Below are 13,838 nucleotides of genomic sequence, written 5' to 3'. Positions count from 1 at the left end.
TTCCCCCCCCCTAGCTCACCCCGCTATCCCTAAACCTCCCCCTCATAACCACTACCACCATCCCTGCTCCCTCTTCATAACATTTCTCCATGGTTACCGCTCATTCCCCATCCATCCAAACCATGCATCATCATTTGCTCTCGTCAATTCTGCTGCTTTTACCTAATTCACGCATCACAGGTTCGCCCATTACTGACGATCATCTATTGTATTCACCTCATCGTGTACCGTTCTTAATTCTCCGTAAAGAACCGTAATCAAGGCGCGTTATACATTACGTGAAGATAGGACGTGTGATGAGGGAGCTTGTCAAGAGGAGTTGACATGCAAAGGGGGTCTTTGAAGCGACTGTGCGCAGATTTCGATGGTGAGGAAGTTGTATGGGCTCTGAGGTGTTTATCACAAGGTTGTGTGTGTGTGGGGAGCGACCCAACTTTGATTCACGACCAACACCAGTGACTATCATCTGAATCGGTGCTGGGCCTCCCCTAGGTCGACTCAGCCTCAAATGAGTACCTGGTGAGATGTGTAAACATTGTCACTTGGGAGACAAAGGCGGCCGGGCGTGGTGCTGCCACCCACTCAGTCGTGTACCGTTCCGGCCTTCATAGGTGCTCGCTAACAGCACTTGCCCCTACAGTCTGTTAAGGATATACGGGGGATCTTTGTCTTTGTGTGGTTCTGCTCGTAGTTACGATGATGGGGAGCGGTAGTGGCGTGGTTAGTGCGCTGCGCTACGAACCGGCGACTCGAGTTCAATTCCCGTTCACGGCCAACACCAGAGACGATTGTCTGTGCGGGTGCTGGGCCTCCCCTAGGTCGACTCAGTCTCAAATGAATACATGACGTGTAAACATCGCAACTAGGGAGACAAAGGCGGTCGGGCGTGGATGCTGGCCACCTCGTGTACCGTTCCGGCCTTCATAGGTGCTCGCTAACAGCACTTGTCCCTTCAGTCTGTTATGTCTATACGGGGGATTTTTGTCTTTGTTTTTCTATTGTGAAGAGGTGAGTGGTGTGTATAGTGAAGAGGTGTGTGAGTGGTGTGTGTAGTGAAGACGTGAGTGAGTGGTGTGTGTAGTGTAGAGGTGAGTGAGTGGTGTGTGTAGTGTAGAGGTGAGTGAGTGAGTGAGTGGTGTGTATAGTGAAGAGGTGAGTGAGTGGTGTGTGTAGTGTAGAGGTGAGTGTGTGTTGTGTGTAGTGAAGAGGTGAGTAAGTGGTGTGTATAGCGTAGAGGTGAGTGAGTGGTGTGTGTAGTGTAGAGGTGAGTGAGTGGTGTGTATAGTGAAGAGGTGAGTGAGTGGTGTGTGTAGTGAAGAGGTGTGTGGTGTGTATAGTGAAGAGGTGAGTGAGTGGTGTGTGTAGTGTAGAGGTGAGTGAGTGGTGTGTGTAGTGTAGAGGTGAGTGTGTGTTGTGTGTAGTGAAGAGGTGAGTGAGTGGTGTGTATAGCGTAGAGGTGAGTGAGTGGTGTGTGTAGTGTAGAGGTGAGTGAGTGGTGTGTATAGTGAAGAGGTGAGTGAGTGGTGTGCATAGTGAAGAGGTGTGTGAGTGGTGTGTGTAGTGAAGAGATGTGTGGTGTGTATAGTGAAGAGGTGAGTGAGTGGTGTGTGTAGTGAAGAGGTGAGTGAGTGGTGTGTATAGTGAAGAGGTGAGTGAGTGAGTGAGTGGTGTGTGTAGTGTAGAGGTGAGTGAGTGGTGTGTGTAGTGAAGAGGTGAGTGAGTGAGTGAGTGGTGTGTGTAGTGAAGAGGTGAGTGGGTGGTGTGTGTAGTGAAGAGGTGAGTGAGTGGTGTGTGTAGTGAAGAGGTGAGTGGGTGGTGTGTGTAGTGAAGAGGTAAGTGAGTGGTGTTTATAGTGAAGAGGTGAGTGAGTGGTGTGAGTAGTGAAGAGGTGAGCGAGTGGTGTGTGTAGTGAAGAGGTGAGTGAGTGGTGTGTGTAGTGAAGAGGTGAGTGAGTGGTGTTTGTAGTGAAGAGGTGAGTGAGTGGTGTGTGTAGTGAAGAGGTGTGTGGTGTGTATAGTGAAGAGGTGAGTGAGTGGTGTGTGTAGTGAAGAGGTGAGTGAGTGGTGTGTATAGTGAAGAGGTGAGTGAGTGGTGTGTGTAGTGTAGAGGTGAGTGAGTGGTGTGTGTAGTGAAGAGGTGAGTGAGTGAGTGGTGTGTGTAGTGAAGAGGTGAGTGGGTGGTGTGTGTAGTGAAGAGGTGAGTGAGTGGTGTGTGTAGTGAAGAGGAAAGTGAGTGGTGTGTATAGTGAAGAGGTGAGTGAGTGGTGTGAGTAGTGAAGAGGTGAGTGAGTGGTGTGTGTAGTGAAGAGGTGAGTGAGTGGTGTGTGTAGTGAAGAGGTGAGTGAGTGAATGGTGTGTGTAGTGAAGAGGTGAGTGAGTGGTGTGTGTAGTGAATAGGTAAGTGAGTGGTGTGTATAGTGAAGAGGTGAGTGAGTGGTGTGTGTAATGAAGAGGTGAGTGAGTGGTGTGTGTAGTGAAGAGGTGAGTGAGTGAGTGGTGTGTGTAGTGAAGGGGTGAGTGAGTGGTGTGTGTAGTGTAGAGGTGAGTGAGTAGTGTGTGTAGTGAAGAGGTGAGTGGGTGGTGTGTATAGTGAAGAGGTGTGTGTGTGGTGTGTATAGTGTGGAGGTGTGTGAGTGGTGTGTGTAGTGTAGAGGTGTGTGTGTGGTGTGTGTATTGAAGAGGTGAAGTGATTGGTGTGTATAGTGTAGAGGTGGTGGTGGTTGTGTATAGTGAGGGGTGTGTGGTGGTGTGGTGTAGTGAGAGGTGGTGGGTGGTGTGTGTAGTGTAGGGGTGTGTGTGGTGTGTGTAGTGTAGAGGTGTGTGGGGTGTATAGTTAGTGGTGGTGTATAGTGTAGGGGTGTGTGAGTGGTGTGTATAGTGAGAGGTGAGTGAGTGGTGTGTATGTGAGGGTGGGTGGGTGGAGTGTATAGTGAAGAGGTGAGTGGGGTGGTATGTATAGTGAGAGGTGGAGTGGGTGGTGTGGATAGTGAGAGGTGAGTGGTGGTGTGTGTTGTGAGAGTTTGTGAATTTAGTGTATAGTGTAGAGGTGTGTGGTGTGTGTGTAGTGTAGGGTGTGTGAGTGGTGGTGTGTGTAGTGGAGGGTGGGTGGTGGTGGTGTGTATAGTGGAAGGGTGGTGGTGGTGGTGTGTGTGTGTGAGAGGGTGGTGGGGTGGGTGTGTGTAGTGAGAGGTGGTGGTGGGTGTGTGTAGTGAGGGTGGGTGAGTGGTGTGTGTAGTGGAGGTGGTGGGTGAGTGGTGTGTGTAGTGAAGGTGAGTGAGTGGTGTGTGTAGTGAAGAGGTGAGTGAGTGGTGTGTGTCGTGAAGAGGTGAGTGAGTGGTGGGTGTGTGTAGTGAGGGGGGTGAGTGGTGGTGTGTTGGTAGTGTAGGGTGGGTGAGTAATGTGTGTAGTGAGAGGTAAGTGGTGGGTGTGTTGTGAGGGGGGAGTGGGTGGTGTGTATAGTGAGAGGTGAGTGAGTGGTGTGTGTAGTGTAGGGTGGTGAGGTGGTGTGTGTAGTGTAGAGGTGAGTGGGTGGTGTGGGTAGTGTAGAGGTGGGTGAGTGGTGTTTATAGTGTAGAGGTGTGTGGAGTGGTGTGTATAGTGATGAGGTCGTGGGTGGTGTGTATAGTGAAGAGGTGTGTATAGTGTAGAGGGTGTGGTGGTGGTGTGTAGTGTAGAGGGGTGTGGTGTGGGTGGGTGTGTGTATTGAAGAGGTGAGTGGGTGATGTGTGTAGTGTGAGGTGAGTGGGTGGTGTGTATAGTGAAGGAGGTGTGTGGGGGTGGGTGTGTGTAGTGAAGAGGTGGGAGTGGTGGTGTGTGTAGTGTGGGGGTGTGTTGTGGGGGGTGTGGGTGTGAGGGTGTGTGGTGTGTTAGTGAGTGGTGTGTATAGTGTAGAGGGGTGTGTGGTGTGTATAGTGAAGAGGTGGTGAGTGGTGTGTATGTGAGAGGTGAGTGGGGGTGGTGTGTATAGTGAAGAGGTGAGTGGGTGGTATGTATAGTGAAGAGGTGAGTGGGTGGTGTGTATAGTGAAGAGGTGTGTGTGTGGTGTGTGTAGTGTAGAGGTGTGTGAGTGGTGTGTGTAGTGTAGAGGTGTGTGTGTGGTGTGTGTAGTGTAGAGGTGAAGTGAGTGGTGTGTGTAGTGTAGAGGTGAGTGAGTGGTGTGTATAGTGAAGAGGTGTGTGAGTGGTGTGTGTAGTGAAGAGGTGAGTGAGTGGTGTGTGTAGTGTATAGAGGTGTGTGTGTGGTGTGTATAGTGTAGAGGTGTGTGGTGTGTATAGTGAGTGGTGTGTATAGTGTAGAGGTGTGTGGGGTGTATAGTGTAAAGGTGAGTGAGTGGTGTGTATAGTGAAGAGGTGAGTGAGTGGTGTGTATAGTGAAGAGGTGAGTGGGTGGTATGTATAGTGAAGAGGTGAGTGGGTGGTGTGTATAGTGAAGAGGTGAGTGAGTGGTGTGTGTAGTGAAGAGGTGTGTGAGTGTGTGTGTAGTGTAGAGGTGTGTGAGTGCGTGGTGTGTGTAGTGACGAGGTGTGTGTGTGTGGGAGCTGGAGGCTCTGTGTAGAATGCTAATGCTGCATTGGGGTTCAGACTGCGAGCAGTGACAGAAGCTTGCGCCCACGCAGCCAAACCCCCCACGCTGCACGGGCAAGGCGCTCTGCTCACCTCATCCGTTTCAATAAAAATCCCTTCCCCTTTGATGTAGCGTTTGTATCCAAACAACAACAACAAAAACAGCGAGGCTTAAAAACAATCCTTTAGACATTTACGTGACTTCAGGTCTGTGATTGACCCATGGGGTTGGGTCTGGTGCCGGATTTTTCCATTGCCTGGGTGAGAGGGCGGCTGGTGTCTGGCAGGGCCTTGCCTCAGTGACTGAGCGGCCCGAATTTCTGTTTCCTGGCCCACAGTGGCGCAGGTTACATCAGGGCACTTTATTATAGTTAGATTCGCTGTGAGAAAAAAAATACACTGACGCACATATGCTGCTCGGCTAATTTGCTCTATTTAATAAATAATAGGGTACATTAGGTGTATTTGTCAGGTGGATTTATGCACGCCCGATAGTCGGATAGTGGCTGCGTGTTACCCTCTACACCGGATAGAATTCACTGTAAAGCAATTAGGTTGATTGATGATCCAGCACTCACTGATTCACTGCGGCCACACACGCACTGGGCAGTCGGGAACTTCCTTTTCACTCTTCTATTGCTATTACCATGGTTACCGTTGCCATGAACTTCACTCGTTGATTCTTCCACCCATTATTGAGGATCTACCAGACACTGATTGTCACCTCATCCATGCTGTGTGCGACCTCCACACTGGGTCAGAACAGCCCACTCGCTCATCCACTCATCCACCCACTCCCTCACTCACCCATTAATCCACTCATTTACTCACCCACTCGCTCATCCACTCATCCACCCACTCCCTCACTCACCCATTCATCCACTCATTTACTCACCCACTCGCTCATCCACTCATCCACCCACTCCCTCACTCACCCATTAATCCACTCATTTACTCACCCACTCGCTCATCCACTCATCCACCCACTCCCTCACTCACCCATTCATCCACTCATTTACTCACCCACTCGCTCATCCACTCATCCACCCACTCCCTCACTCACCCATTAATCCACTCATTTACTCACCCACTCGCTCATCCACTCATCCACCCACTCCCTCACTCACCCATTAATCCACTCATTTACTCACCCACTCGCTCATCCACTCATCCACCCACTCCCTCACTCACCCATTAATCCACTCATTTACTCACCCACTCGCTCATCCACTCATCCACCCACTCCCTCACTCACCCATTCATCCACTCATTTACTCACCCACTCGCTCATCCACTCATCCACCCACTCCCTCACTCACCCATTCATCCACTCATTTACTCACCCACTCGCTCATCCACTCATCCACCCACTCCCTCACTCACCCATTAATCCACTCATTTACTCACCCACTCACTCATCCACTCATCCACCCACTCCCTCACTCACCCATTCGTCTACTCATTCACTCACTCGCTACACTGCAGATCACAACACGTCTTTCTGCTTATTCCCACGCACTGCCTAACTTTTGAATTCCCTTGCATTGCTTCATTTCCCAAGCTCTCATAATAACCCTGCTCAATTCAACAAATATTTCACACTCTTCTCTATTACAAAAACATTTATATTTTAAACTTACCAGGTAAATCACGCTGTAGACCAGGCGAGATAGTTAACATCTTACCACCGCGACGCCAACTTTGATGGTGCTGTTTGTTGCTGGCTGCTTGCCGATCTGGTCCTTGGGGCCTGTGCACAGCAAATGTGTACAAAATATCCTGCGGCTGGGGGGTTAAAATTATCTCGGGCGTTGGGGGGTTTTCGGCGCTTCTATGAGCTGGTGGCTGCGTTCGGGAAACGTTTGCATCACTGCATTGCCAGCGCAGGCCTCGTGCTGTGACTCGCCCTCGAGAATCATCCAGGGAAATCTGCCCCCGAAGTACACTGGCATCAAAAGTTTGAGAGAAAAAATGTTTGTGACGGAAACTCGGATAATAATAATATTCTACAGGCCTTTTGTAATCGACTGCTGGATGAAGGTTTCCCTGTGCAGTGTCAGTCATGGGGGATGTGTGATCATACTTCACCACACCGGTCCAAGGGGGGCGTGGCCCATTATCGATTTAAGATTCAATCCACCAGCGATATTAGCCATTGTTGGGAATCGAACTAAGGGCTCTTAATGTCAGTGTCTTAATCACTGCACCACCACTCAACACCCGCCCCCCACCCACAGTAATGTTGGTTGAATTGTTTATAGTATAATACTGATTTGAAATTTCGAAGAGACTGGCCTTCAACTTAGACATGTGGATGAGCCTGTGTGGGAATTGAGACACCGTGAATTGAACTGTCGTTGTCAACAGCTTTGATTGCATAGCATGGCCGGGATACATGTCAACATTCTGCAATACACCTTGGAATTATTAAGTGCTTGAAGGTTTCTGCTTCTCAAGATGCTTAACAGTTGGGCATCTTGCCCAAACTATAAACATCGTTGACGTGTTTTTTTTCTTGCTGCATCTTGAGCTGCAATAGGGGGCCACGGTGGCGAGATGTTAACTACCTCGCATGATATACAGGAGGTCGTGTGTTCGTCGGTTTTATCCCGTTCCTGATGCTTGTATATTTAGAGTTTGCATGTTCTCCTCATGGTTGTGGAGATTTTTCTCCGGTTTTCCCCTCCACATTTAAAAATATGCGTGTAATAATATTGGCTGCTAAGAATTTCCACCTGATAAGCCACTTGGTTGAGCTATCATCGTAGCGATTGTTTGCTTCATACTTCAAAAATGTTCCGTGCAATTTAATTTACAGAAGGGGTATTCGTTTTTTCTGATTTGAGTGAGCGCGAGGGATAGAATGGCACAGCGTATGCCGGGAAGTCGTGACGATGCTCACACAGACAACGTCGAGCAATCCCTCTCCCGCCCGGCTCACTTGGCCTGCCGATCCCGCCGTAGACGGCGTGAACCCCAGCAACGCGCGGAACCACACGAGCGGCCAGAGGGAGGAGCAGCGGCCGTGCGGCATCACCAACCCCTCCCTGGACGAGCGCGGCGCGGGCGGTACCGGCGGTGGCGGCATCGCCATCGTCCTGCCCGGCTCGGAGGACGCGCCCGGCGCACAGTCGCCCGACAGGTGAGCGCGCCGGTCATGGCTCGCACCAAAGAGAGGGGGCCGCTCGCCACAGTTGACCCCTGCCATGATGGAATCATTGTTTGTTGTGTTCACGGGGCCGTAGCCAACGCAGTCTCACGGACAGGAATGTGTGCGTTCGCGCAGGTTTATTAATTCCACGAGGCTAAACGGTCCCGCCGACTGTGGCGCTGTCGGAAGCCGTGACGTGGTCGCAGCGGTGGCTCCTCTACACGCTGCCGTGGTGGCCGTCTTGTCGCCGCTGTGAAGGGCCGGCCAGCGCGATTTGGCCCGTTCTAAATCCCTCCGCTCGGCAAATTTTCCCCTCCGAAGCTCCGGTGCTGCTGCGCGGTCGATCACGGTCGGGCCCGCATCTATCCGTTTGGCCCGGTGTCAGAACTCACGAGAGCAGGATGAGTTAAATTTGCAAGAGTGACCTGGGTTGCCAGAATAATTTGGCCAAGAAAAGTGAAATAGTATGCAGCGATTAATAATTAGAATTTACTTATGTATCCAGGAAAGCCACACCGAGTTGTAGGACTCTTTTTTTAGGAGCGTCCTACATTGGGTTTTTATTCTAAGATGTGTTCAGCTCATTAAATGATAATGCTTTTTTATTACACACGTGGGAGGAAACCAGAGCACCCAGAGAAAACCCACGCACAAGAGGAGGCAACGTCCCATCTCCATACAGATGGAAACTGATGGCGATTAGTCAAATTTGCTGTAGCTGCCTTCTCCTGGCGTGCCAATGTATGGCACCTTCTCTACGCCCACGAGAAGGGAGTTTAACAACATTTGTACGATCCGCCAACCTTCGCTGCCCTTCACAGTGCTGGATTACAGGCTACGTAGTTTAGGAGCTGTGGCTCACTGCAAGTTGCCACGAATCGCAACGGACTGTATCTCAGATTCTTACGATTCCGTGTAAATGCCAAAATGGTTCCAAGAGCCAAACAAATAAAAAATAACTTGTTGAAGATCCTAAGAATAGCAGCAGAAATGCCCCCCCAAGCCGTGCCGCACAGCTCCCTCGTTTAATTTATTCAAAAGGAGATTTAATTGGGATATTGTTTATCATACGCAGCTCTCGCATAATGCGCTGAAATGTACGAATGTGTGGTCTCTATTCTCACCGCCGTACGAACACAGTGGCTCTTCTTACCCAGTGTCTGGTGACAACAGATTGACTCCCACTTCCAGGATTAACTAACACAGAGTAGATTTTACATTACATATGTAAAGTTACATCTTAATATCAGATCTGAAGAATGGCAGCCTCTATAAACGTTGGCTCATGCCCATGCCCCCTCCCCTCCTTACCCCCAATTCAAGTAACTGCATGAAGTTCAGCTCGAAGCGAGCTTAGCCTCTTCACATTTTTCAGTATCGTCACAAGCGGCTGATCCGAACCCAATTTCTGCTGACACGTGTCTGCGGTGTGTGCTCTGAAGAAGATGGCTCGCTACCCGAGGCCGGTCGCCTCGTTACGTGCGACTGGCGTCACGAGTCGGTGTTTTTTGTTTGCGGTGATGGCGGCGTGTGTGTGCGTGTGTGTGCACAGTGCGTACGTGTGCGCTGGGTGTAGCGGCCGTGGGGGGCCGCGTGTGTGTGTGCGTGTTTTGGGGAGGGGGGGGGGGCGTGCATGTCGTGCTGCTAGGTGGTGGGGTGGCCGCCACTCGGGCTGCATGCGGTCCCGCAGGAGGGGGCAGCTCAAGGCAAGACTCGGCAGGAGAGACTCATTAGGCAAAAGGGCAGCCAGGATTTAAAACCCAGCTCGTTCCCTCCCCGAATAGTTCGTCTGAAGCCGGGGTGTGATATTTAACCAATTTAAACATTTTTTGTCAGAGCCCTGCTAATCCTGTATGTTTTTCTGTCGCCGCCGCGTGACACACTTTGCTCGCCACATTTGCGGGGTGTGTGTATGCGTGCACGCGCGTGGCTCGTAGCGGCTCAACGCCGCAAGGAGAGTTGTTGAATCTTAATCACGATTTGCGGCATGCGAAACAAAGCTCTGGGTGGGATTATCTCCGTGACGATAACGCGCAAAGCAAGATCGGAGAGGCGGGCCACAGAGCCGGGCTTGCAGAATGCACGGGCTTCTCAAATCGATGATTGCAGCGAGGGAGGACGTGAATATGAGAAACTGTACTAGGAAACCAGATAGAAAAAAAAGTGATGGCCTCTTGAGCTGCAGTTTTAATTTCTGCTTCCAATCAGTCTGCGCAAAGGTCTTTTATTCCCTCGGCTCTCCCTCTCATCATCCCCACGATTCTGCGGAGAGGGTAGGGGCAGGCAGGGAGTGTTGGAGACGGTGGCGGGGAGGCAGCTTGGCGAGATTAAACATTGACTCGTGCCTCTGGGGGGGAGGGAGGTGGGGGGAGAGCACCGGTCTCATCAGAAACGTGGGCACTGTGGGTGCGCTTCCACGGACGATCCAAACGGGGGCTTGGGCTCAAGGTCCCATTCGATGGAGATGAGCGATGGGTTTGGCGTGGAATGATTTGGCAGCGAGTACCTTCCATCTGCCTTCTCTTCTTGCTTTTATCGTCGCATTAGTCACCGGTCCGTGGGTTGCTGCACAGCGAAGCATGGGGATAAGGGGAGGGGGGTGGGGGTACACGCCTTGGGCTGGTCGAGTCTCTAGGACTGGGTAAGAAGCCTGGGAGCAAAGAGGATTGCAGATAATGCATTCAGTTCGTCACTCTAAACGCGTTGCATAATAATATTGCTACATTGCTGGGCAAAGGAACCCATTTTTTACATTTATCGGATATGCTGAGGCTTAGGATGTGTTTTTCTCTCTCTCGTGGCCTTAGAAATATTCTGCATATTTTCATGGCTACGGGTTATGTTCTTATTTAAATGTAATTATCATATATATTTTTAGTTTAGTGTTTTTTAAGTTGACACACCACAGTTTTCCGTGTTTGCGTCATCACCTGCAAGGAGCGGAGGTGGAGATAGCGACGCTCCCTCGCGAACTGTGGAGGCCGAGCCCCAATCCCTGTGCTGTTGCTGATCCCAGATAAAACTAGCGATTTCCAATCTACAAATCCTGCTGATAAGCCCCCATTGATGATCGAGCGGTGGGCTCCTTCCTCCAGATGCCGGTTTTTAATTTTGTGTATTTTTAACGCACGAGACGGATACAGCCGATCGACTTCGCTCTTGAGAAATGGACGAATGAAAATCAACGTCGTGTCGAACGTAAACAACCCAAGGCCGCGCACCTGTAGAGCAACGTGTGAACATGAGGGCACGTTTAATGCTCCGCATACACCCCACGTGGCTCGGTCTGGGCAGGGATAACCCAGGACCTCCTGACAGACACAATCACGTCAGCACAATTTCGGATTCAAACAGTGCCGAGCAGGACAGACAGCTCAGTGCCTCGCAGACTGAGGAGTCGTTTCCAGCCCTGGACAGCTTTTAGGGTCTGTCAGTGCAACACCGCGACTACAAGTTGCATGCCACTCGGCGGCGGTAAATACCCGCTCCGTTTGTTCGGACGCCAACACCATGAGGTTGCATCCGGTTGCGATTTGTGCCCTCGATCCTGAGCTGGGTTTTTTTTGTTGCTACCGTGTCCATTTGCTACGGCGGCGATGCAAATTTTATTTTTCTCTTCATTTCACGCGGCCGCGACGCGCGCTCGCGTCTGTGGCGTGCACGCGCGCGCGTTCTGACATCGGCCGCGCGTGCCCCGCGCATCCTTGCGGTGCGTGTCCTTGTTTGGTCTCTCTCCCCTGCATTAGGCGAGGTTTAAATAATCGAAGGAGCACCCTGCAGCCTGCGCGCTTCTGCGTCATTTTTCACCGGGGGATAATGTAGTGGAACATTTTTTGTGATTCTTAATAATTAATGTCCGTCGATAATAGCACCAACTAATGGCAGAAAAGCCTCGTGGGGTTTGCTCCGGTCCCTCACGCTCTCTCACACGCACGCCGAGGCTGGGCTCTCCGAACCAAGGCAGCGGCGGCGGGGCCAGCTATTAAGAGATGTGTTCTCGCTAAATGTATTTAAATTGCGGCCTCGCTGGTTAACGGGTAAATCACTTTCCAATGCATCACAATCCATCACGCGCGCGCGCGCTGCATTTCGCGAAGCGCGCCGTGTTTGGCGGCGATGCGTCAGGTCGGGGCACCTTCGCCGGCCAAGCGCGGCAGCAGAAAGCAACTTCCCGTGCGCGCCGTCACACCTCCACCTCCTCCTCCTCAAGCTCGCCCGGCCACTCCGCTTCGAGGCGGCGGCCTCTACCGACCCCTCGCATGCCGCAGCCTCACGCGGCCTCTCCCCCCCCCACCCGCCGCCCCGACCTGTTCGCAGATGCCACAGGCGGCTCTCCATCCAGCTGCCCATCCTGCACCACGCGTACTTCCCCACGGTGGGGGGCGCCGACCCGGGGGACCCGGTGGCCTGCTGCAGCCGCGCACCGGCGCACGCCGCCGCCACGGCCGCCGTCCAGGCGCGACCCCCGCCGCTGAAGGTCATGGTCACGGGGTTGTGAGAGGCGCCAAGTGGCAGGAGGAGGCGGGGGGCCAGTAGCCAGGCGCGGGGCGGGGTGGGGGGGTTAAGCGAGCGAGTGAAGAAAAGCCACGAGCAGACGACTTTGAAGGATGTCTCCTGAACCCCCCCCGCCGCCCCCCCCCCCCCCCGGGGATGGGACTTGAACCTGGACAAAGGGGAACTCGTCGAACTTTTGCTCCAGGCGTTTTTTGGCACGGGCACAGAAGAGACCGCGCTCATGGTGGCTATTTATTTATTTATTCCTTCATTTACCCCCAATCACTGTTTATTTTTGCGTCGGTAAGTCTTGAATCAAAACGACCAGGGGGGGGGGGAGGTTCCGTTGATGTTGTTCGCGTCTTCTTGAAGAGGGTTTCGAGCGTTGTGTTTGAGAGGCCGCCGCCGCCACCGTCGTGAGTTGTTGAATTGCTCTTCACGAGGGGGCAATCGCAGTGTTTTCAGCCACTTTTACCTGCAGTTATTTTCTACATCCACGAGGCACCAGAAGCGCATTTAAAAATGCAATATTTCCACCGGATATGTTTTTTTGTAAAAGGGATCATTTGTAGGATAACCGCCGCAACATTTTCACATACACGCGCGCGCAATCCGTCAGCGGGGTAACTCACGGCCACGAGACACTGCGCCGGGAGCCGAGATCTCACAACGAGCTTTTATATATTTGTAACGATTCAAAACATACCCTAATGTCGGGCGACATTAATAAGCTCGGCAGGGAAGACGTCTCCCTCGTGCCGCGCTCATCATCAAGGTGGCTTCAATCTGCGAAGGATCCACGCCCGCCCAATTGCTTGGCGCGTGGCACCTGTGAACCGATAACCGAATCAATCGTGGAAGGGGCGGTGGGGGGGGGGTCACTTCACGGCAATGCGCGACACTCACCTGATCTCACCTGAGCTCACCTGATCTCACCTGAGCGCACCTGAGCTCACCTGAGCTCACCGACGCGCTTACTCTTTGCGTCCACACGGTGGTGCCAACGCGCCGCTTGCCCGGACCGATTGGAGGAGAAGCCGGCGACGAAGGTAGCGCGTGCCCACAGCAATATTTGGCCAAGGTCCTCCTTGTGTCCGCGGGACGACTTTGCGCGCGCGTCTTTTCCTCAAAAGGGCATCGCCGGTCCACGCGCGGCGAGCATCGCCGAGGCCGCAAGGTTCCCGGCGCTCCGCAGCTCCGAGTCGTCCGGCCCGCGCAACCAGCAGCCGTCCGCACCCGCAGAACGCCGTTCCGAGGACATGTCCACGGTCCACGGGGTGTTTTTGTTTGTTTTGTACGAACGCCGGCGTGCGGTGCGAACCCCCTGGGCAAGCAGCAGCAGCAGCACAGTGTTACGAGCCGATGATGCCACTTTGAGCCACTGAACCCCGGGGGCCACGATGCGCGCAATGTGTCAACTCTGCATGGTCGCTTTTGGGAACCGTTTTGTACTGTAATGAAGTGGATGTACAGATTAAACCACCTAGCTCTCTATAAACGTTGCTTCGCGGTGTACGTTCGTAAAGGTGTCCAAAAGGCGGGGCGGGCAGGGTTTTTGATGGCCGGCGGGCGATCGCGCCCGGCACGGCGACGCACGGCTCCCCGGGGTCTGGGATGCGCCGGTGGCCCCGA

At 52.5% G+C, this 13,838-nt stretch overlaps 1 protein-coding gene across 1 annotated transcript in view; it reads left to right on the top strand.

Moving 5' to 3' along the window:
• GABBR2 (gamma-aminobutyric acid type B receptor subunit 2) overlaps positions 1-12,232 on the top strand; it is a 65,149-nt gene extending 52,917 nt beyond the window's left edge. Inside the window, exons 18-19 of the mRNA XM_078597880.1 lie at positions 7,526-7,703; positions 12,030-12,232. Coding sequence (XP_078454006.1) covers positions 7,526-7,703; positions 12,030-12,210 — 359 coding nt within the window. The 3' untranslated portion in view covers positions 12,211-12,232. The remainder of the gene's footprint in view (positions 1-7,525; positions 7,704-12,029) is intronic.
• Positions 12,233-13,838: the final 1,606 nt, after the last annotated feature.

This window comes from Lampetra planeri, chromosome 10, assembly GCF_965212315.1.
Source record: "Lampetra planeri chromosome 10, kcLamPlan1.2.h2, whole genome shotgun sequence".
In the NCBI taxonomy this organism is placed as follows: Eukaryota; Metazoa; Chordata; class Hyperoartia; order Petromyzontiformes; family Petromyzontidae; genus Lampetra; species Lampetra planeri.
This window is presented reverse-complemented; position numbering and strand designations above follow the sequence as displayed.